Consider the following 23,781-nt stretch of genomic DNA (forward strand, 5'->3'; position numbering starts at 1 on the left):
GCCCCATAAGATTCAATTAAAAAACTGGCAAACGAGCAAAAATAAAATTAGTCACTAGGTAACTATAAAAAAGTAGTTCTACTTATTAAATTGTTACAAGTAAAAACAGAAAACTGACTAGTAAAAACCAATACCTTACATTAAATTAGAACTATCAATTTTATAGCAACTAGTAAAATTGCAATAGCGACTAGTAGCTGACAGAATAGTGACTAGTACTATTTTAGTAGGTTTGAATCATCTGGAGAAATGCAGGGAACATTATTTAGCATGTTTGTGTTCACATGTGGCCAAGTTTGTATGTGTGGTGGAAAACAAAAGGTCATATATAGCAAATATAGCAATGCCACAGTCTTTTTTAACTCCACTATCTGATGCTGGTATATTCCTGTAAAGTGAAACTGTCAAAGCACTTTGGTCTTGTGATTTCAAAGAAAGTGAAAGTGAAGAGGCAGGTAGAGGAGGGATGCGAAGCAGTGGAGGCTAAATGAAACTTATGGAACCATATTTCAAAAACAGTGGTTTGTACATCACACACACACGCACGCACACACGCACGCACGCACGCATGCACTCACACACACACACACACACACACGTGCTGCACTCCATCAATCCATGTTATCCGTTAACGTATAGTTCTTATTCAGAGGTGTAGTGCAGCGTATATGCAGGTATAAAGCATATACCTGCATGTGTATGTAAAGTTTTTCCTCTCAAATCTTTACAAACAATATTTTAATTAGGTGGCGTTCACAAGAGCATTTGTGATATGTCAAAAAATGGACAATATCTCATGTATTTCAATAAGACCAGTGGTGTAGTGGTGTCTGGGTAGGTGGGTATACTCAAACTTGCTTGATTTAATCATGACGTTGCCGATTAGGATCATATGAGAGAGATTTGAATCTTTCACTCCCACACACATAACGATTACAGCTGCGACTAAACGCCGCGACTACCCTGGCAGACTCTGAAACCTGATGTCAAATAATTGCCAAATCGGGCTTAAAAATAATGTAATGTGTCCTCTCATAAGAGAACTGTAACTCATAACTGACCATAAGTATTGCAATATTTGTTACATAAACACATAAGCTAACAATACTCGTTTTATGTTATCGCTACATAATGAATCTATGGTTTTTCTTTCCTCCATCAGGAAGACTATGAGTCAAAACACAACGCCATTTCAGAGGCTATTCGTGAAAATGAACACTTTGTGAACGCTATGCTGGCAATAATACAAGGCCTACATGGATGGGAAGGATGAGGATATATCTGCGGAATTTGAGAACATCAAAAAGGAATTGGGAGAAATGAAAGAGCTGATAAAAATCCTTGAGGAGATTCACGATGAATTCTAATAGTTTCTATTCCTGTCATTGTTTCTGTCTCTGGTAATGTATCCATGTGTAAAGTCCTCCTTTTTTATTGAACAAACTTCAGTTTAATATTCTATATTCTCAGTTGTCCTTACTCCCCCTATTACAGAGGCAGGTGGTGAAAACTTTGTCCCACTGGCCAACACTGCAGACTGAAACTTGGCTTTTAAACATCAGCCCAACATGTTTTAGTAATATGGGACAAAGTTTGTATTTCAGAGTCAGTAATGCTAATTTCTGTTTGCTCCTAACTGAACCTTTTGGAACTGAAGTAAAAAAAAAAAAAAAAAAGTCAATGATCTGCCTCAGCATGTCATATGCATATTATTATTTTGTTTCATGATGTTTCATCATCTATTATTATGATTTTTTTATGAATGTTCTTTATTTGATTTGTCAACTGCATATATATCCATACAAAAATAATAAATAAATGACTAAAGTCAAACTATTGATTGGTAAAGATTGATTCTGTTTCTGTTAATAAATGATGAACCTCACATAAAAACAAGAGAGAAAAAACAAAGAATGAGGGAGTGTTCAAGTCCAGATTCACTTTCAAAACAGTACAAAATAGTGTAGTATAGCACAACTTCTGCTTCAGTGATTTCTGGAACCAACAATCTTTTAGGGACTTCAACTTGATTTACAAAAAAAAAAAAAATAATAATCATCTCAACTTTATCACCATATCAGAGGCTGAAACACACATAACATGATTGGAAACTTGGTTATCATTTAAATGTAGTTTAGTGTTTGAGGAATGAACAATCATTTATCCTTAAAATTAATCCGCAAAAAAACAATATTCAATATATGGTGGAAGTTTTCTGTAATAAAAGAGACTTGGAAAGTAGAGTTGTCCTTCTGTTGTTTTTATTGTTCGCAAACAAGGCATAAGATGTTCACCCATCAAGTGTGTGGAACAAAAGAGCGCAAAACAGTAGTTTGCCTGCAGTATTAAAAAGGTGAAATCCAGTTTACAAAGGGGGCTGGATCACATTCATCAGAAGTGCTAAGATAACAGTTTTGGTGTCTCACAAAAGACCAGTTCAGCAACATCCTCTAGGCCCAATTACTGAAGACAAGAGACCATTCAACTGAGAATGGCCAGGTTCCGGAGATAAAAGAGCAGTTTGTAAATTTCCACACAGAGATGAGCTCTCATGATAATACAAAGAGAGTACAGTAAATATATTAAAGACAGAGTAATATATTAAAGACAGAATAGTATAATAGGTTAGCAATTTGAGAACATTATTCATTGTACCAATGAAGGAAGGAATAAATTAACCAACTTAACCAACCAACCAGTCAGTCAGTCAGTGTCTATCTCTCAATCTATTGTTTCATTTCTTGTGTGTGCTGTTGCTCTCTTGGCTGAAGTGAAAGTGAAAGTGGTTTCAAGATTTTAAATGAGGGTAAGGCCCTTAAAGGCAGTAAAAACTGGCAGGCTTCCATCTTACAACAACATGCAAACAACAGTTGATGACTGTTGTCGTGTATATTGCAATCCAAGAGTTTGGACAGAAATTCCATGAAGAAATAGGGGGAAGTAATGAATTTAAAAAAAAGCCATGTTAAGCAATTGCCCTTTAATTTACCGTTTTTGAAATGACGCTTCTGAAACATTGTTCTGATAACGTGTGTTGAAGCCTAAATGCTGTTCGTATTGTGTATGTACCAAACACTAGCAGAAAAACAGAGAGCTGGGTGGAAAAATCTGTCTGGCTTGTTAGACTATGGGCTGAGACCAAAAATGGGCTACAGAGCTGCTTCTGTTGGGCTGAGGAACCCTGGTTCAACTATGAAGTTGCTGTATAACCACTGATGGATGAACATTTTCTCTGGCCCCAAACCATTAAAAAATAAATTCCAATGTTTCAGCTGCTGTGTCATTGTGTTACTGTCTGGAGGGAACTATGGGAAACATCCACATTACTGACTTGTACGAGTAAACATGAAACTTTACATTTGTGTACCATTATTATTACACCAGATATGACCAGATATAACATGGCAATATGACAACATAACAGGTTCTTCCAGTCACAAAATGTCCTTGAAGGAATGATAAAGTCCCTTGCCCTCCTTTTTGAATATGATTTTATGATTTGATTACAGCTATGACAGTAGTTGACAGCCATCCAGGTACATTCCACTGCCGTGTGTGGACTATAAATACCAGGGGAAGAGAGACTCTGAGGACAGACAGAACAACACAGACAAAACAAGGTGAGTGATGAAAATCATGAAATGATTGTCTTTTATGCATTTCTAATTGTATTGTAATTTATAGTTAAAATATTGATGAACTTGTAATTAGTTTTAGTATTAGTGTTTGTATTACAACTAGAATTAGTATAAGTTCGAGTATTATTATTATTATTATTATTATTAGTGGTAGCATTAGCATTGACATTAGTATTGATATTATTAATAGTTATGAGTATTAGTGTTAGAAATATTACTTCTAGTATTATTGTTACTGTTATCATTGGTAGTAGTAGTAGCTGTAGTAGTGACAGCATTATAATTTATATCTCTATTAGTATTAGCATTTGTGTTGATATTAGTTTTAGTTCTAGCATTAGCAATAGTGTTAGTAGTACTATTACTATTAGTATTAGTTTTAATATTAGTATCAGTGTTTGTATTATAATTAGTGTTTATTAATGAAGTAAATTAATGGATTTCTGGTGTAAAATAAGCCCATCCACTAGGTGATGCCTGAGTAAAGAGCAGACAGAGACAAGACAGTTCTGGTCAATGCTTTTATATTGAAATATTCAGGCAGGGGGTTACAGAGGTAAAATCCTTAGTTCTTCACATTCATTTGGTTATAGATTTTGAATGAGTTGAGAAGTTGATATTGGTTTTTTTTAAATAGAAAGAAAAGACAGTTGGAACAACATTATCAATATTATCATGGTGATGTATATAACAACTGAATTGGTATATGGTAATAGGTGGGTGATTAGCAATTGAGCTAATTAGACATTGACAAGCAACTCATCATGCCAAACCTAGCATTTAAAACACATGAAAACTGTTCACATCATAAAAACGTGATTACATACCGTACATCAACTCAAGTACATAAACAATGTTTCAATTAGGAAAGAAATCAAGCTGCGCTCCTCTACGTAACTGTGAATAGGGCTACATATCATTCTGGGGAGGCGGGGGGTAATTTACTGTACTCTGCTCTCTGTCTGTCTACCTGTCTGCTTTACTCATATGACCATTTTCCACACCTCTATAGGACAGAACAGTGATGGCAGCAGCAGGTTCAGCCTTGGGCAGAAACAGGGGAGTGGCTGGCAGTGGTTTCAGACCCACCAGAGGCCTGTACTTGATATTCAGCCTGCTGTGTCTGGTGGGTCTTGCCAATTCACTGGGAAAGGGCACACAGGTAAATACATTGTTGCTTACCCTTCCTGTACAATATGAGTATATGAAATTGCACAGATATTTGCCAAAATCAACACCAGAGTAAAGGAGAGATGTAAGGTACATTGAAAGAAAGATATGCCCAGGCTTGAGAATTCAGTGCATGGTCTTGTCATGGTTTAGCTCCACTCAGCCTCTCAGATGGCAGAGTGAATAAATATACAGTCATCCTGAGTTATTGACTTCATGGCAGCTTGTAGCGGCCCCTCACCCTGTCAAGAAGACTTAATGTTGGCATATCCTTTAATTTGTCAGTGACCTGCAGTTGTTTATCTGCTGATTTTCACTCTTAATTTGCAGGATATGCTCAAGGAGGCACTTCAGAACATGGAGCAAAAAGTCCAGTCTGAAAAGGTGAGTTAATCAGTCTCCATTTTGCTCAAATGTTGGATGAATGGCCTAGAGAATCAGTTATATGTGCTGAAAGTAATTAAAATACTATTTGTAAATGTTTGAAAGGAAAAACTGCATTTTTCACGTCAGACCATCTACAGCTATGCTGGTTGGCTAAGAGAGGTGTAATTCATTCATAAGTGACCATAAGTATTGCAATGTTTGTTGCATAACATAACATAATGTAACGTAACCTAGTGATACTTATTTTATGGTATTGTTATATAATGAATCTATGTTTTTTTCTTTCTCCCATCAGGAAAACTATTATTCAAAACACAGCGTCCTTTCAGAGGTTATGAATGAAAATGAGCGCTATCTGAACACTATGCTGGCACTAATGGAGAGAGGTCCACCTGAGTTGAAATCACAGCAGGCATTTTTTGAGTCAATCAAGGTCTTCAGCGAGACAATCAAGACTTTCATGGATGGGGTGGAGGAGCATACAGCTGCAGGATTTGAGAACCTCGAAAATAAATTGGAAAGTACGAAAGAGCTGCTAAAAAGCCTTGAGGAGGATCATGATGAATTCTAACAGTTTCCATTCCTGTCATTGTTTCTGTCTCTGATACTGTATCCATGTGTGAAGTCCTTCTGTTTTGTTGTCCAACCTCAGTTTAATATTCTATATTCTCAGTTGTCCTTACTCCCCCTATTACAGAGGCAGGTGGTGAAAACTTTGTCCCACTGGCCAACACTGCAGACTGAAACTCGGCTTTTAAACATCAGCCCAACATGTTTTAGTAATATGGGACAAAGTTTGTATTTCAGAGTCAGTAATGCTAATTTGTGTTTTCCTCCTAACTGAACCTTTTGGAACTGAAGTAAAAAAATAAAAAAATAAAAAAAATAGCAACGATCTGCTTCAGCATGTCATATGCACATTATAATTATACATATTTAGTAATATAAGGTTTATTTGTGTTTGCTTTTCATATTTTCTTTTTTCTATTACTTTACATAGCTCACACCTTAACAGACAAAGCTGAGTGATTTAGTAATAAATATCTTAAATGCATTTGGATGTTTGTTTCTTGAAGATCTGTTATTAGGAATTATTGATTTGTCAACTGCATATATCCATACAAAAATAATAAATGACTAAAGTCAAACTATTTATTGGTAAAGATTGATTCTGTTTCTGTTAATAAATGATGAACCTCACATGGAAACAAGAGAGAAGAAAAGAGAGGAAAGAAAGAAAAACAAAGAATGAGGGAGTGTTCAAGTCCAGATTCACTCTCAAAATATCGTGTAGTATAGCACAACTTCTGCTTCAGTGATTTCTGGAACCACAACAATCTTTTATTTCTTACATGGGACCTCAAATTGATTTATAAAAATAATAATAATAATCTCGACTTGTTTTGTATTCATTCCTCACCATATCAGAGACTGAACCACACATAAAATTATAGAAAACTTGCAAAAAGCAATATTCAATAGGTGAGCAATTTTGGATCATTATCTTTTCACTGAATACAACTCACATTCAAGAAAAAGGAAGGAATGAATGAACCAACCAAGTGAGTGGGTTGTGTCCTTTTCTTTCTCTGTCTCTTAATCTATTGTTTTGTTTCTTGTGCGTGCTGTTGCCCTCTTGGCTGAAGAAAGAAAGTGTTTTCAAGATTTTAAATGGAGGTAAAAGGAACTTAAAGGCACTTAAAGGAATAGTTCACCCAAAAATGAAAATTCAGTCATTATCTACTCACCCCCATGGCAGCTGAAACTCTGGTGAAGTTTGTTAGTCCATACATCAGGCCCTGAGCTCCACAGCAGAACGGAGTAGAAGCCTTCTCCAAAACAATTGAAGTTGCTGGGGACCTGACTTGACCTGACTTCACGGTGAAAAAAATAACAGAAAATAACCATAAAATGGCTCCATGCAGCTTGTCCAGCATAATGCAAGCCTCCGGAAGCCAAACGATCCCAAAGTGACTTGAAAAGACAGACATTTACACCATTATTTAGCTGAAATCGCCACTCTAGCTGTTATTTCAAAATACGTCACGTTTGCGCACACCCCGGCCTCGATAGGTAAGACCAGAGCCATATAGAGAAAAAAAAAATGAAAAAAATATGAAGAATTGAAGCACCTAAAGCATTTATCAGAGATAACAAGAGCAGCAGACTGTACAGAGCATAGAGATAAGAGCAAGAACTAGACAGACTAGAGAAGAAAGCCTGCCTCGAACCACTGACCCTTGCCTGGCTGGACACCAGGCAACACTAAAGCCTGATTTATGGTAGGGCGCTCGACACCTTTGATAAGTGTCGCTCAACAGAAATGACGTATTTTCAACAGAAAAAAGTGTCTCTCGACACTTTCCCAACATGTCGCGCACCTGGAGAATTTTGTTAAGTCGCGGACACCGTCACATTTTGTCGCGCAATGTGATTGGGTAGTCACATTGCGTCACACTAACGTCGCCATGGAGATTGTAGTTTTCACTGAACTGAACGTCCTTACTGATATTTTGGTCTGTAACTTTTTTGTCCTTGCTTAATTAACTAGTTTAATTAGTTTAGCTCGCAGCAAATATGGAGGGTATAGATGAAAGACTGGCAGAACAAGTTAAGACAGTATCGCCACCTGTATGATTCTTCAATGAAAGAATACAAAGATGTGCAGATGGCATTAACGTTGTGGAAAGAGACTGCCGATACCCTGAATATCAATATGTTGGACTGCAAACGTCGGTGGAAAAATCTACGGGACAGGTAGGTTTACTATCCTTGATATCTTTATTGGTCAGACGAAAATGTTACAGTAGGCTAAACAATACCCACTCGGTGGTCGAGAAGATTATTCTGTATCATGGAAGTTTAACGTTAGGATAGCGTCTGGTTACCATGGAGAGGACTGAAAACTTTCGCCGAAGCATAGATTACAAATGTCGCGCGGCTCTTTATTTTCTGTCGAGCGACACTTATCAAAGGTGTCGAGCGCCCTACCATAACTCAGGCTTAACCCTGCACTCGCCGCATATTATCAGGTCAGTCACACACCTCCCTGAAATCAGTTTTTCTAGGGTGGGATGTCTGCTCTCTCAGTCAGTCAGTCAGTCAGTCAGTCGCTCACTCACTCACTCACTCACTCACTCACTCACTCAACCACTCACTCAACCACTCATTCAACCACTCAACCACTCACTCACTCACTCAGTGGTTGAATAACCTGTAGTTGACGCTACCGGTCCTATTTATAGCAGCAGCAAGGGAAGGATTTGTGACAGCACTGGTGATGGCACAATGCCTGTGGATAACATATTACGTTATGACCATGTAAGGCAATATAGCCTGGCTTTCCCTATAGGCTCCACATACTTTGTAACTGTGTAAGGCAATATGGGCCTTATAGGCCTTATCACCCACTCACTCAAGCCATTGAGTGAGTGAGTGAGTGAGTGAGTGAATTGAACGAGTGCTTCTGACACTGAACAAGTGCTTCTGACACTGAACAAGTGCTTCTGACACTGAACAAGTGCTGAACGACTGCTTCAGGAGAACACATTCAGTTGCATCATTTTAGGCATTTTTTCCTGGATTTTGGCTAGGGTCTATGTGTTAATTTCTTGATATTTCCCTGTATATTTCCAACTGAGATCAGATCTTGGAAGGATCACATGTTGCAGTAGCCTGAAGTTTGTGTTTAGTGATACCTTCTTCCCTGGTTAGAAGTGGATTACCACAAAATGTAACCAAGCAAAATTAAAGAATTAAAGCCTCTGGAAACCCAAATCCACAATAACCTTCTAACTGTAATGTAATTTAGGGTCTTATGTACATAATAGTAAGCATCTAAAAAGTATTAGAAATTAGTTTCAATCCAAATTCGAAATATTGTCATTTAAGTTTTTGTAAACTTTCCTGATATTGGGTTTGAATTGGGCGTGGTTATGCTCGGACATTTATTACGCAATTAATTCCGTGAACCAATCATAAAAAAATCACATCAGTTGTCAGTTGTTGTTGAGCGAAAAAGAAACAGATGCAACAAAACCTCTCTTCACTGGTGAGTCGAGTCAAACTAGTGTAGCCGCTCAGAGCTGTATGGTGGAGAGATGCAGATGACTCGCGCGCGTGTGTGACGCCCGTGTTTTCTTTTTTTCTTGTGAAGAATAAATCCCACAGATCCTCAACTCCGGTGTGTGTCTCACTCACTAGCTACACAACACAACGCAGAACAACGAGAGCAGAAATCCGTCTGCTACACTAGCATGTAGAGAAGATGTCCGCTAGCTGTGATGCTAATTTTCGCTATGTTCAACTCCATTGAGTTATGCTAAAAGCGTTAGCGATCTAAAAGTCCGCTAGCTGCAATCGAGTTTTTACTAAAAGTATTAGCTCTCTGAACTAATTATTTTGGTTGGTTATGAATGAAATTGTGATTGTGAAACTGAAGTGAACTGCCTATGTTGTACAACAGAAGTTTGTGAATTGGAGCATTAAGTTGATTTCATAGTCCTCTTAAGAAGCCAGAGTCCTCTTAAGAAGAAGAAGAAGCCAGGGAGATGTCAATCAAAACGTGATCTGCCACGCCCACACAGTCTTGAGAAATGGTCTAAACAGCAAAATGAGCTGTTTTTTGAACTAGGTTTTCTAATAGTTATGAACGTTTATTTTCACTCAGATTTTTGTGGATGCTTAATGAGACACTCGACTTTGATATCATATATGCATTTTTACTATTTCAAGCCACATTTTCAGAGGCTTTAAGAATAAAAGATAGAAGACATAAATCAACTGTCAAGAGATGAAGGTGAAGGGAGTGGCTAGGCTACAGAGACCAAACACACACTGGCACACATCCAGAGCACATGTGAGACATGATACCAGTGGTAACTTGCCTGGTGGCAACTGTGGCTTCTGTTCCCAGTATCTCACACACCCTCAATGACAAACAAAATGATTTGCATTTGATTTGATTAAACAACTCATGTAAATCCACCTCATATCTGTTTCCCATACAGTAATTGTTTACCACTGCTCTTTATGGTGTGTTGGAAAAACACACCTGAAATTGAAAAAGTGCAGTGAGAATGATGGAAGCAGTTCAGATATTTCAAATCACTGACCTCCAATAGAATGAAGTGTGATTCCAAGAAAATGACAAGAAAGAAAGAAAGAAAGAAAGAAAGAAAGAAGTGAAAACTAGCTTAGTGCTGGTTTCAGGCTTGCCACCTGTTCTGTCTGTGAAGGTGACCAATGTAACAGCTTAGAGTATCAAACCCAAACATATCAATTGTACAGTGCACCCCCCACACACACATACACACACACACACACACACACACACACACACATACAAACAGAGTATCAATATAGTCTCTCTCTCTCTCTCTTGCACACACACACACTCAGACACATGCACAGTCCCATAAGATTCAATTAAAAAACTGCGTAATTTTTTTTACCAGTAAGAACATAGAAGTGACGGGCAAAAATAAAATGAGTTACTATAGGTAACTGTAAAAACTAGATTACTAGTAAAAATGGAAATCTGACTAGTAAAAACCAATACCTAACATTAAATTAGAACTAGTATCTATTTTATAGCAACTAGTAAATAGCGACTAGTAGCTGACAGAATAGTGACTAGTACTATTTTAGTAGTTTTTTTCATTTAGCATGTTTGTGTTCACATGTGGCCAAATGTGTATGTATGTGGTGGAAAAAAAGTCATATATAGCAAATATAGCAATGCCCCATCTTTTTTAACTCCACTATCTGATGCTGGTATATTCCTGTAAAGTGAAACTGTCAAAGCACTTTGGTCTTGTGATTTCAAAGAAAGTGAAAGTGAAGAGGCAGGTAGAGGAGGGATGCGAAGCAGTGGAGGCTAAATGAAACCTATGGAGCCATATACTTCAAAAACAGTGGTTTGTACATCCTGCACACACACACACACACACACACACCCAAGCACACACAGACACACACACAAACACACACACACACACACCAGTCAGTCATACCATGGGGGAGGTGCAACCATGAGTATATAAATTGTTTTATGGTGCATTGTCTCCCACTTTTTTTTCATCATCACCTACCGCTCTTTCTCTCCATTTGCATCACACGGATACAGGTAAGGTGCTGGAAGATGGTAAATACTGTAGGCATGCTTTAATACTGCATCTTTCATGCTTTAATACTGAAACTTTTAAAAGCTAATTCCAAATAGGTTTAAATACTTTAAAAATAATCAACATGAAAAATAATCAGCACAAAAAGAAAACACGCAGCATTCCTGTTACTTTATTTGTTGATTGTTCAAAGCTTGTTCTGTAATTTTTGTTTCAGTCTCACAGACTGTAATTTTTTATTTGCTAGGTATCTGTCTGTTATTTTTAAAGTGAAATTTATAACAACAGAAACAGTATTATCAGTATCAGTATTTAAAGAAAAATCCAAACTATGTTGTCAGGCTCTTAAAGGGGAATGCCGCCCATTTTTCTGAGTGTCTCCATCCGAAGGAGCCCAATAATTCTGAAGTGCTATTTGTTTTACAAAAGAAAAGATATTTTTGTCTCAGGAAGATCCACCAATATTTTCTGTTTTTGCAAGTATTTCACTGCTATGCTGGATGGTTGGGTTTGGAAATGAGCATGTGCTACATCAACCACAATGACACCGACAAACCAACATGCAGGAAGAGGAAGGGAAAGTGATCAGACTATCAAAAGTCGAAGGCAGAGGGAATTTCCACCTTCAGACACTGAAAGATGTAAAAAGGAGGGTTAAAAAACCTAAATATAAAAATAATAAATCATTAACCTTGGTGATGGTGAGAGGCGCACATGCACAGCTGTTTGTCTCGCAAAATATACTTGCAAAAGCAGACAACACTGGTGGATCTTCTTCAGACACAAATGCTTTTTCATTTACAGAACAGGTTCAGGCCTTAGATCCAAACTTCCACTGACATTACATTGTACTGAAAAGTTGAAAAGCATTCCCCTTTAAAGAAAAAACGTATTCATCACTTCAGCATTAATGTGACTGTACCAGGCCAAACTACATTGCATTACCTAAACTACACTGTAGACATATTGATAGTGATTTTATATTGCCAATGGGGGGTGGGGGGTTGATCAGCTATACTGCTGTGTCTGTTACCACCACTTTACTCACCATGACCTTTCCTTACCCCTACAGCTGAGCTAATCCTCCAGCCAGAACAGCGATGGCAGCAGCAAGTTCAGACTTGGGCAGAAACAGAGTGGCTGGCAGTGGTTTCAGACCCACCAGAGGCCTGTACTTGATATTCAGCCTGCTGTGTCTGGTGGGTCTTGCCAATTCACTGTTAGAGATGGACACACTGGTAAGTACATTGTTGCTTACCCTTCCTGTACAATATGACTATAAGAAATTCTACAGGTGTTTGCCAAACAGGGTAAAGGAGAGATGCAAGGTTCATGACTTCATGGCAGCTTGTAGCGGCCCCTCACCCTGTCAAGAAGACTTAATGTTGGCATATGTTTATTTAGTCAGTTACCTGAAATTGTAATTGTTAGAACTGCTGTCCTGTTTACATGCCAAAACCTTCACAACATGCTGATTTTCACTCTGAATCTGCAGGAAAAGCTCAAAGAGGAACTTCGGAACATAAAGCAAAAAGCGGAATCTGTAAAGGTGAGTGAATCAGGCTCCATTTTGCTCAAATGGTGGATGAGTAGGCTAGAGAGTCAGTTATGTGTGTGACAGTAAAGCGGCATTCATATGGGACATTTGGCATCTGTCACATTCACGGACAAGTATGCATTGTCTGTTGCTGTATGCCTTGAAACTTTTTGAAGCAGTCTGTACAAATTTCATTGGCTGATGAAGTCCGTTAGTGGATGTTTACCTGTGCGCCATCAAAAATTCAGCAAGTTTAAACTTTTTTGATGGACTGGGTTGCGATATCTTGATGCGCTGCACTCCGACAATCCATGTTATTCGTTAATACATAGGTCTTATTGTAATACATGAAATATTTCCAATTTTTTGCTGTATCACAAATGCTCATGTGAACACCTAATTAAAATATTGTTTGTAAAGATTTGAGAAGAAAAACTGCATTTCACTTCAGAGCATCTACAGCTTTGGAGTAAGCTGGTTGGATAAGAGAACTGTAACTCATTCATAACTGACCATAAGTATTGCAATGACTGCGTTTACATGGACTTGAGTATCCCGGTTATGATCGGGTTTTTGAAGTATCCCGTTTTTGTGTTCGCGCATGTAAACATCATATCCCGATTTCAGAAACCTGGATAAGCCCTTATCCCGGTTTTGAGAAACCCGATTATGCTAGCTGGAGTACTCCGAAAGAAACCGGGATACTGTTGCATGTATACATCTTATCCCAATTTCTGACCGCTGCAGACTACCTGCGCAGGCGCGGCTTCAGCCAAGTGACGTAACAGAAAAACACAAACAATGGCGGCAACGAGAGCGTCTCACTTCTGGAGCGATGAGGAAACGGAGTTTTGTCTTTCGGTGATGAAAGAATGAAATATACTTGGCAGTTTAGATGGGAGAAAGCATCGAAATGCTGACCTATTCAAGTCTGTAGTATACAGACTACAGGACGCCGTTTCCTAACACGTACAGTGGAGCAAGTCAGGTCACGGTGGAAAATACTAAATATAGCTTATAGCCGCTTATAGCCCGCTATAATCCAAAGTGGTCTCATTTGCAATAGCCACAGTCAAATTAATTTAAGGTTAACAGTTACCTGTAAACATCACAGGCGCCTGCGCAAATAGCATGCAGTAATCAGTAACCAGGATACTAGTATCTATCATGTATATGGAGATATGAATAACCAGATTTCTCTGTGTTCCATGTAAACGCCATATCCAGAATATGATCAAAACCAGGATAAGCCTCATAACCAGGATACTCAAGTCCATGTAAAAGCAGTCATTATCTGTTACATAACAAACATAACATAGGGTAACATAGCAATATGTAGCAATATGTATATGCTATGTAATGAATCTGGTTTTTCTTTCCCCCAGGAAGACTATGAGTCAAAACACAGCGTCCTTTCAGAGGTTATGAATGAAAATGAGCGCTATGTGAACGCTATGCTGGCACTAATGGAGAGAGGTCCACCTGAGTTTAAATCACAGCAGGCATTTTTTGAGTCAATCAAGGCCTTCAGCGACACAATCAAGACTTTCATGGATGGGGTGGAGGAGCATACAGCTGCAAGATTTGAGAACCTCGAAAATAAATTGGAAAGTACGAAAGAGCTGCTAAAAAGCCTTGAGGAGGATCATGATGAATTCTAACAGTTTCCATTCCTGTCATTGTTTCTGTCTCTGATACTGTATCCATGTGTGAAGTCCTTCTGTTTTATTGTCCAACCTCAGTTTAATATTCTATATTCTCAGTTGTCCTTACTCCCCCTATTACAGAGGCAGGTGGTGAAAACTTTGTCCCACTGGCCAACACTGCAGACTGAAACTCGGCTTTTAAACATCAGCCCAACATGTTTTAGTAATATGGGACAAAGTTTGTATTTCAGAGTCAGTAATGCTAATTTGTGTTTTCCTCCTAACTGAACCTTTTGAAACTGAAGTAAAAAAAAAATATCAATGATCTGCTCCAGCATGTCATATGCACATTATAATTATACATATACTTAGTAATATAAGGTTTATTTGTGTTTGCTTTTCTTGTTTTCTTTCTCTATTACTTTACATAGTTCACACCTTAACAGACAAAGCAGAGTGATTTAGTAATAAATATCTTAAGTGCATTTGGATGTTTGTTTCCTGAAGATCTATTATTAGGAATTATTGATTTGTCAACTGCATATATCCATACAAAAATAATAAATGACTAAAGTCAAACTATTGATTGGTGAAGGCTGATTCTGTTTCTGTTAATAAATGATGAACCTCACATGGAAACGAGAGAGAAGAAAAGAGAGAGGAAAGAAAGAAAAAACAAAGAATGAGGGAGTGTTCAAGTCCAGATTCACTGTGTACACAAAATATACTGGGTATAGTATAGAACAATTTCTGCTTCAGTGATTTCTGGAACCACAACAATGTTTTATTTCTCACATGGCACCTCAACTTGATTTACAAAAAATAATAATAATCTTGACTTGTTTTGTGCTCATTCCCCACCATATCAGGCTGAAACACACATAAAATGATCGGAAACTTGGTTATCATTTACATGTAGTTTAGTTTTTCAGGAATGAACAATCATGTATCCCTGAAATTCATCTGCAAAAAAACAATATTCAATAGGTTAGCAATTTGAGAACATTATCTATTCACTGAATAGATAATAACTCACATTCAAGAAAAAGGGTTCATTGTACCAGTGAAGGAAAGAATGAATGAAACAACTAACTAACCAGTCAGTCAGTCAGTTTCTATCTCTCAACCTATTGTTTTTTTTTGTGCTTTTGCCCTCTTGGCTGAAGTGAAAGTGAAAGTGGTTTGAAGAATTTAAATGAGGGTAAGTACTGTAAGTACAGATGTAACTATGACAGTAGGTAACAGTCACCCAGGTACATTCCTCTTCCTCTGTGGACTATAAATACCAGGTGAAAAGACAAGGACACAGACGGAACAACACAGACAAAACAAGGTGAGTGATCAAAATGAGTAAATGATGAGACACTTAGACACTTAGAATTAAGACACTTAGAATTGTAAAAAGAAATCAAGTACTTTATGCATTGCTAATTGTATTTTGATATACAGTTAATAATTCTGAACTTTGATCAGTTTTAGTATTAGTATTAATATTAATATTAGTATTAATTACTTCTATTATTATTATTAATTATTATTTTTAGTAGTGTATAAGTAGCATTATTATTTGTATTGCTATTAGTATTAGTATTAGTGTTAGTTTTAGTTTTTGTATTATGTATTATGATTAGTATTATGATTAGATTTCCACTGGTAACTTCTTATAAACAAAATATAAAAATAATTTGAATAATTCATAACTTAAATAACAACAAAGCAGTGAAAATAAATGTTTTAGACAGCTTTATATTGTGCCCAGGGCCGGAGTGGGACTCATTATTTCACAGTATCCTTTTCTATGGAAAACAATATCTTTTAGTGCAAATGAATCTGTCTAGCCCTAGAAATATTTGCTGAATCACACTCGACAGCTCAAACATGAACATGTCACATCAGATTAGACCAATCACAATCTAATGTGTGGCAGGTTGTCAGGGAAAACGGGGGCGTGTCAGTAGCAGTGTGTGTGTGTGAGTGTGAGGCACAGAGAGCAAGTCAGCCTACATGTTGATATATTTACAAAATGATTGCGTTTCCCAACCCGTTACTGGCCCAACAACAACAGCGGCCCACCAGGAATCTTCACGGTTCTCCCGTGGGGAGTGAGTATTTCTTTTGTTGCCTGTGTCACTGTCAGTTTGATGATTCATACATGTAAAATATAAAGACATGTAATTTCTGAGGAAGAACAGTGGGAACTACCCACCTTACCGTCGTGTGTTTCTCTCCCAAAGTAAAAACTGAAACTTAAAATGCTGACATATGAAAAGTACATAGGAATAAACAAACTGGAATCTGGATTTACCAGCTCTTCAAGTTATACGCATATCAGATTTATACTCCTACTACTACTGTACTACTACTTTCTCCAGTTCATAGGGAGATCATTAAAAGTTTTAGCTATTAGCAAAACTTTGAGCTGTCTCATAGGCCGTTGAGAGAATCAGGTACCTTTACAGATACTTCTGGCTACATTATAGCCTACATTGAATCCCAGGATAGATTCATGTAATTTAAGACTTTTTGTCTCACTCAAGACCTTTATCTTCTCCCTTTTGAACAGCTGTTTTACACGATGGCCTCCCCCAGTGATCTCCAGTCCAGTTGCCAATGTTCTATCTGTTTGAATACCTTCATTGACCCAGTCTCTACTCCTTGTGGACACAGCTTCTGCAAAGTCTGTATTGGCACTCACTGGGACATGAGTGATGCTATTCAGTGTCCAATTTGTCAAGAAAGCTTCAAGAAAAGGCCACAGTTCCGTGTCAATATCACAATTATAGATCTGATGAACGTGCTCAAGGTAAACGGAGAAAGCATACATGAGGAAGAGATTTCGACCCAAACTTAAGACGTTTTGTGTGATGTCTGTACCGGAGAGAAGAAGGCGCTCAAGTCCTGTCTGCAGTGTGAAGAATCTCTCTGTGCTGAACACCTGAAACCTCACCAGAATGATGCTGAGCTGAAGAGACATGAGCTGTGGGATCCTGTCAACAAACTGAAGGAGAGGTGAGGCCAAGTTTTGGTGAAGTTTCTATATTTTTTCACTTATGGTTAAGGTTAGGATTTGCCCCTATTTGTCCCTATTGTATATAAACACAGCAAATTGTCTTAGGAAGCATTAAGGCCCAAATGCTCTGGAAGTGACTTTTATCGCACCTTGTTTGATGCTCCTATGGGAGGGACATTCTAAAAAGCTTAATGTTAAAAAGGCTTAACAGGGCCAAAAAAATATTTAACTTTGATGAAGACATCAAAGTTTTTCCCAGGTATACAGCACCATAAGAATTAGCAATGATGAAAACAAAATCAATCAAAATCAATTTGATTGACTTGAAAAAAAGGGGGCTTAACATGGCTTAATGAGCTAATATTGAAACAAAAATGCTGAAAATGTAACCATGAATTATAGACCATAACCCTTAACTAGCGTCCAAAAAGAATGTCTAGAAAAAACAGACAAACGTTTTGTTTTTTTTAAATCACCACAGTCTGAATTTCGACAAAAATGAGGGCTTATTTTGCCTTAATGTCCTAAAATCGAAATAGAAAAATTCATCTTTATTTCAGGCATCAGGGAGATACAAGGACATACTGTTGTGAAAATTTCAAGTTTCAAGTTAAAGTGAAAGTTAAAGTTAAAACTATAACAAGTTTGAAAACATGCGTCTGATGTTTCCAGTGTGTGTCTGGCAAAATAGTTTTAAACAAGCACAGATGCTGTACAGGCCCATGCCGCTTTCAGTTCAATTCAATTCAGTTCAATGCATTGAAGCATTGAGACAATTTTTTAATCAGTTAAATGACCTAATTGCACTAACATTACTTAAATACCACAAGGTAATAACATTACCTGCCTTTAAAGTTTCTAGGGCAGCAGAAGACGAGTTATCAGGTTACTGTTTACAAATCCCGTTACTAACACATACAAGTTTGGAGCAAATTGTGGAATGTTAAGTTTTACTTTTGTTTTCACAGCAGGAGACTCTGTTGGATTGAGTACAATGCTCCTGGTCTGCTGTCTGTGCATCTCCAAATGACAGACATGACGTCATGCGCACATCAGGCGCATCACGTCTGATGAATTGTTGATGACTGACTGACTGCCTGACCTGAATATGTCTCGCGACGCCCTTGGCCTTGCCGTGGGAAAAACATTCACCATGTTTTGTACTAATCTGATACACCAACATATGATCTCTAGATAGGTTATTTACCATGTGCATTTAACGGCTTGTATAATAGCTTGTATATGGATCATGAGGAAGTGCAATTGTGGGAAATGTAGTGAGGATCCATTTAGGACAAAAATATAAATAAAGATGTATTATGGAACATTTTGATACTATGATGGGGAATGGAGCTGCTTAGGATGGAAGGCTTCCACAGAACATCACATCTCATCCCCATGCCCACGGACTATAGATGAATAACAGTTTACTAACTGGTGGACTTGATGAATACCCTATACCCCTGTCAAATAAACTACTTAACAAATTAATCTCACCAACAGGGTGTGCAAGCAGCACAGAAAACCTTTGGATCTCGTCTGCCAGTGTGATCTGACCTGTGTGTGTGTCCTGTGCGTCCAATCAGACCACCAAGATCACAACTGTGTCCCTTTGGAGGGCCATCTGAGAAAGAAGAAGGTGAGAGATTGATCAGGGACCTTTCCTTTTAGCATGAGTACTTTATTCTAAGACAACTACACACACCTGATTACACTACTGAAAATGCACTGACATTCTTTAATTAGTATTATGCAGTATGAATTATTTACCATATTACATGCTCAGATCAAGGTTGAGCAGGCATTGACAAAGGTGCAGCAGGAGATCAAGAAGCGGGAAGAGATGGAGAAAAAGGTTGTGCGATCAGTGGAAATCAGCGAAGTAAGTCAAGCTAAAGATATTTACTGTAATTCCTTATAAAGTGAACGATTTTCTGCAGGGGTTCTTAAACTATGGCTTGAGACCCTACATGGGTCAGAGGCAGACGTCTGGTAGGGTAGCAATATGTTTTAAAGGGCCATGGTGACACAGAAAATAAGATAAGACTGAAAACGTTTGAGAGCTCCTGATTTTTTGCTATTTAGTGTAATACATATATCAATATCAAAATAATTAATCTAGGTTATTTCCACAGAATTTGAATGGATAGAACGGTCTTTCCACTGTTTTCTATGGTATTTTGGCTGGTACACCAAAAAATGGCGTCTATGGTTAGTTTCTATGGTGACAACGGAAGTTTGACCATTAAGGCCGTAAAGTGTGTCACCGGCTGCCTCATAGTGGAGTGGGTTAGCTTTGTAATGTTGCAAGACGAACGTTAAATGAGTAAAATGTGATGACTTACCAACAGTAATATAGCGCGATTAAACCCAAACGGTCCAAAAATCCTTCAGTAGCTCCCCGCTGACAGCAAAGCGACGCAGTTTTCCACTGCCTGGTCCTTGCTGCGACTTTCCGTAAATCGGTTTATACGGAAGCTAGGCCAACGGTACAAAGGAGGTTTTATATCATGGAATGCTACACCTAAAAATGGCCACCACTCCGACCACCAGGACAGTTGATTAGAATGGGAAAGACCGTTCTATCCATTCAAATTCTGTGGTTATTTCAATGATTTAAAGCTCAAAATTGAGCTTTAGTGCAGTGCATCTCATGTATTATACTGTATACCATACTAATGTGGAATAAAATAGAATAAAAGTTTGGATCTTTAACATCTTACTTACTGAATTTTGATACAGATTGCAAGACATAACACTTGGACAGATATTATTCAGCTGTTAAACTTTATCCAAATTCCTTCAGATTATTTGATTGACTGTCAAACTTTATCCAAATAAAAAAAAACAACAGAAAAATGCCAGCACAGACACTGAAGACACCCTGAGGATATTCACTCGTCTACAGCAAGTGTTTGAGTTAAGTCAGACAAGACTTCTGGATACGATCCCCATTCTACAGAGAAAAACAGAGGATCACTGTAAGTCAGTCAAAGAAAAGCTACAACAGGAAATTGGTGAGCTGGAAAAGCAAAGAAGTGAACTGGAGCAGCTCTCTCACATTGAGGACCATCTCCATCTTCTACAGGTAATCTGTGGTGCTCTTCTTCATCTCTTTCTCAACTGAGCATGATCATTGCAGATTGTAGTTTTAGTTTTTTACAAACATTGCTCTGGAGGCAGAAATAATCAGTTAAGTTAAACTTCAGTGGGCGTAATGCTGTATGAATGCTTGACTGAAGTCCAGTGAAAAAAACAAGATGTAAGAGAGGAGGATGCTAATATTACGAAGCCTAGCACTCTGCTACTAACTGATACAAAAATGGGAATCTAGCCATACTAAGTTATCTAGGTTAGCTAGTTAGCCTAGCTGACCTTAAGTTCAAACTAGTCATAGCCTATAGTTATCTAGGTAAGCTAGCCAGCCTATTGACGTTACAGTCACGAATGCCATGGTCATGAATGAATAAAAACAAGAAGTCATTGCCGTTTACATTTTATATTTATATTTTGATCAGGGTTCCTTCTTTGCCGTTAAAGTTTGCCACTTAGCTAACGTGCTGAAAGAAAATGGTTCTTTGGCTCCGCCCATTGAGCCAATAAAAGAAAGGCCAACCTACCAGTCGATTGCTGTTTTGAAGTTCGCTTTCAAAATGTTCCTCCATGATGTTTCCTAGACTATACAAACCAGTGTTGTTAATTTTTCCGAATCATTCAAGAAAACATAATTCTGCATAATTGCTTGTTGCATGTAACATTGCCATGATAGCAATTAAAGTTTCTGTCTGTCTGTCTTTGCCTTTGCCCCCCTCAATCCCTCACTTCAGAGTATGAATTCCCTATGTGATCCTCCAACCACTAAAGACTGGTCTGAGATCAGTGCCTACAGTGATCCAGGAGTGGGTATACTGCAATCTGCTGTCAGTCAGCTGCTCATGACACTTCACATTGCAATCAGCAATGAACGGAAAAGAATGGTTAAAAATGGTGAGGATGCGATGTTAACAGTGTCCTGCAAGAAGAATCTCAATTTATCTGTCATTTATATGTCTTTTTTGGTTATCACTAATAGGTTTACAGGAGTCCAGGACTGGGTAACTTAATTCCAAAAACACTGTAAACATAAACACATTTTTGTGTTTTTCTTTTTTTTTTTTCTTTTCCTAACCTGTCCCAAAAAAAGTGGGCTGGCAACTCATTTTCAACACATTTTCATCCCTAAACAAGTTTTCTCCAATATTTGCAACCTGTCATGCAAAACAGACCAGGTTGTATTTTGCCTTCATTCAAGGGGGTGTTGTTCTTACTTTTTTGTTTGCTTGTTTATTCAGTCATTAATTACTGAATTTTCATTCATTCATTCATTCATTCATTCCCTTACAGAGATTAAGAGAATTCAGCAATATGCAGGTACATCTTGTTTCATTGTTTCATTGTATAGTCTTATCATTGATGAATACATCAGTCATCTGAATACATCATCTTCTATTCATCTGTTCCATGGTCTTTTTTCACAAATTATTTGACAGAACCCACATGTACAAACCATTCTCATTCTCTAGCTGTTGTTCTCTCGCTCTCTCTCTCTCTCTCTCTCTCTCTCTCTCTCTCTCTCTCTCTCTCTCTCTCTCTCTCTGTCAGTGGATGTGACTTTGGACCCTGACACAGCACACCAGGTCCTCATCCTGTCTGAAGATGGGAAGCAAGTGAGACATGGAGGCATCCCCCAGAATCTCCCAGACAACCCAGAGAGGTTCAACACTCTCCTCGGTGTCCTGGGAAAAGACGGCTACTCCTCTGGTGCCTTCTACTTTGAAGTCAGTGACTTTTCTGTTTAACCCCTTGAACTCTGATTTTCCCCCTAAATTTCCCCTTAAGTAGCTCCAAAGTTAGAAATATTTTTTTTTCCCATACTGTATGACTGTGTCACATACATATTCTGTATCTGCTCCTTCCAATGCTTATTGAATCTACAGCATGCATATATTGAGTGAAATATTCAAACTGCTTGCACATATCACTCTGGAAAACCCTTTGTGCTTAGCTTTTCTGCAACACAATAATGCTGCCCTTTTACTCTTTGTGTTGTACATGTTCATTTTAAAATTGCAAGGAATACATTACTTATTTTGAAATTATCTGTATTGCCCAAAGGTGCAGGTGGAGGGCAAGGCTGGCTGGGACATTGGGGTTGCCTTGGAAACAGTTGACAGGAAAGGCAACAGTGATGTCAGTCTGAGCAAAGGATTCTGCGCCCTGATGCTAAGGGGTGAGGAGTTCATAGCATGCAAGCAACCCCCAGTCAGGATTAATCTCTCCAAGAAGGCCCAGAAGGTGGGGGTGTTTGTAGATCACGAGGAGGGAGAGGTCCGTTTTTACGATGTCGGGAACAAGACCCATATCTACTCCTTTACTGGTATGAGGTTTCCCAAGAAGAAGTTGCACCCTTACGTTAATCCCTGTGGCATATGTGAAGGCAAAAACTCAGCCCCCATGCTAATCACTCCTGTCATCCAGGACATTTAGGACAACTGGGACGAGCTTAGCCTCAAGAAAGCATTCCTTCTGGTGCAGGTGGCCATTTTTCACTTCACACATCTCAGAAAAGCAGTTTTGAACAATGTGACTGGTGTTTTTCAAATTACTGACAACTGATTGTTTATGATAGTATGAAGAATAGAATGAATCGTCTGTTTGGTTGGTACTGGGGTTATAGATGTCCAAGACAATTTTCATTTTTCTTTGCTTTTAAGTTTTTCTGCCCACTTTCTTTTAAGTCTTCCTTTCCCATTGAGTAAGTGTTAATGTAAGGATTATGAATTATCAATCAAATGCCATCAAATAATGATAAAACCAATATCAGTTTGAGATCAAATGAACAGGTGATTGTACTTTTTTGGGATGACGTTATTCTGTGTGTGAATAAATAATGATTAACGCGAAATCCTAGTTGTTATTTATTGCTGTGTGGTGTAATTTCACTATTTTTCTAAACATACAATCAATAACCATCAGATTGGATCAGCTCTTGGAAGAAACATTGTTGAGTCAAAGGCATTTAGGGGCACCATCCTTAAGCCAACAGTTGTTAAGGAAGCAGGAGAGCAAATTTGTAGAAGCTGTACACTGTATCACTATTGGACCAACACCAAACATTCTTGATGAAGCTCAAACACAAGTGACATCTTTGTTGAGCAACTTTTGCATGTTGGCCATACCCTGTGGTGAAGAGCTGGACTACTTAGAGGGATGTAATAAAAACTGTACT

General features: G+C 38.1%; 3 protein-coding genes across 4 annotated transcripts; all 3 read left to right on the forward strand.

Moving 5' to 3' along the window:
* The first annotated feature begins 3,541 nt into the window (after nt 1-3,541).
* LOC144543565 (uncharacterized) lies at nt 3,542-6,327 on the forward strand. The gene is made up of 4 exons (XM_078291822.1): nt 3,542-3,620; nt 4,656-4,800; nt 5,139-5,192; nt 5,491-6,327. Exons 2-4 carry the CDS (start codon nt 4,663-4,665, stop codon nt 5,764-5,766), a joined length of 468 nt encoding a protein of 155 aa, XP_078147948.1. The 5' UTR covers nt 3,542-3,620; nt 4,656-4,662; the 3' UTR covers nt 5,767-6,327.
* Nucleotides 6,328-11,214: 4,887 nt separating this feature from the next.
* LOC139917386 (uncharacterized) lies at nt 11,215-14,807 on the forward strand. Of its 2 annotated transcripts, XM_078291820.1 has the most exons (4): nt 11,215-11,322; nt 12,393-12,558; nt 12,816-12,869; nt 14,243-14,806. In XM_078291820.1, the coding sequence occupies exons 2-4, from the start codon at nt 12,421-12,423 to the stop codon at nt 14,516-14,518; spliced, it is 468 nt and encodes a 155-aa protein (XP_078147946.1). In that variant the 5' UTR covers nt 11,215-11,322; nt 12,393-12,420; the 3' UTR covers nt 14,519-14,806. The 2 variants fall into 2 exon arrangements, with proteins under 2 accessions (XP_078147946.1, XP_078147947.1); XM_078291821.1 differs by lacking the exon at nt 11,215-11,322 and having other exon boundaries at nt 14,243-14,807.
* A 1,719-nt stretch (nt 14,808-16,526) lies between these two features.
* LOC139930025 (zinc finger protein RFP-like) lies at nt 16,527-23,457 on the forward strand. Its single transcript, XM_078291718.1, has 9 exons — nt 16,527-16,605; nt 17,383-17,512; nt 19,017-19,152; nt 19,300-19,395; nt 20,368-20,601; nt 21,341-21,500; nt 21,897-21,923; nt 22,155-22,330; nt 22,668-23,457. Exons 1-9 carry the CDS (start codon nt 16,527-16,529, stop codon nt 23,037-23,039), a joined length of 1,410 nt encoding a protein of 469 aa, XP_078147844.1. The 3' UTR covers nt 23,040-23,457.
* Nucleotides 23,458-23,781: the final 324 nt, after the last annotated feature.

The sequence above is a fragment of the Centroberyx gerrardi genome, chromosome 23 (genome assembly GCF_048128805.1).
Source record: "Centroberyx gerrardi isolate f3 chromosome 23, fCenGer3.hap1.cur.20231027, whole genome shotgun sequence".
NCBI lineage: Eukaryota > Metazoa > Chordata > Actinopteri > Beryciformes > Berycidae > Centroberyx > Centroberyx gerrardi.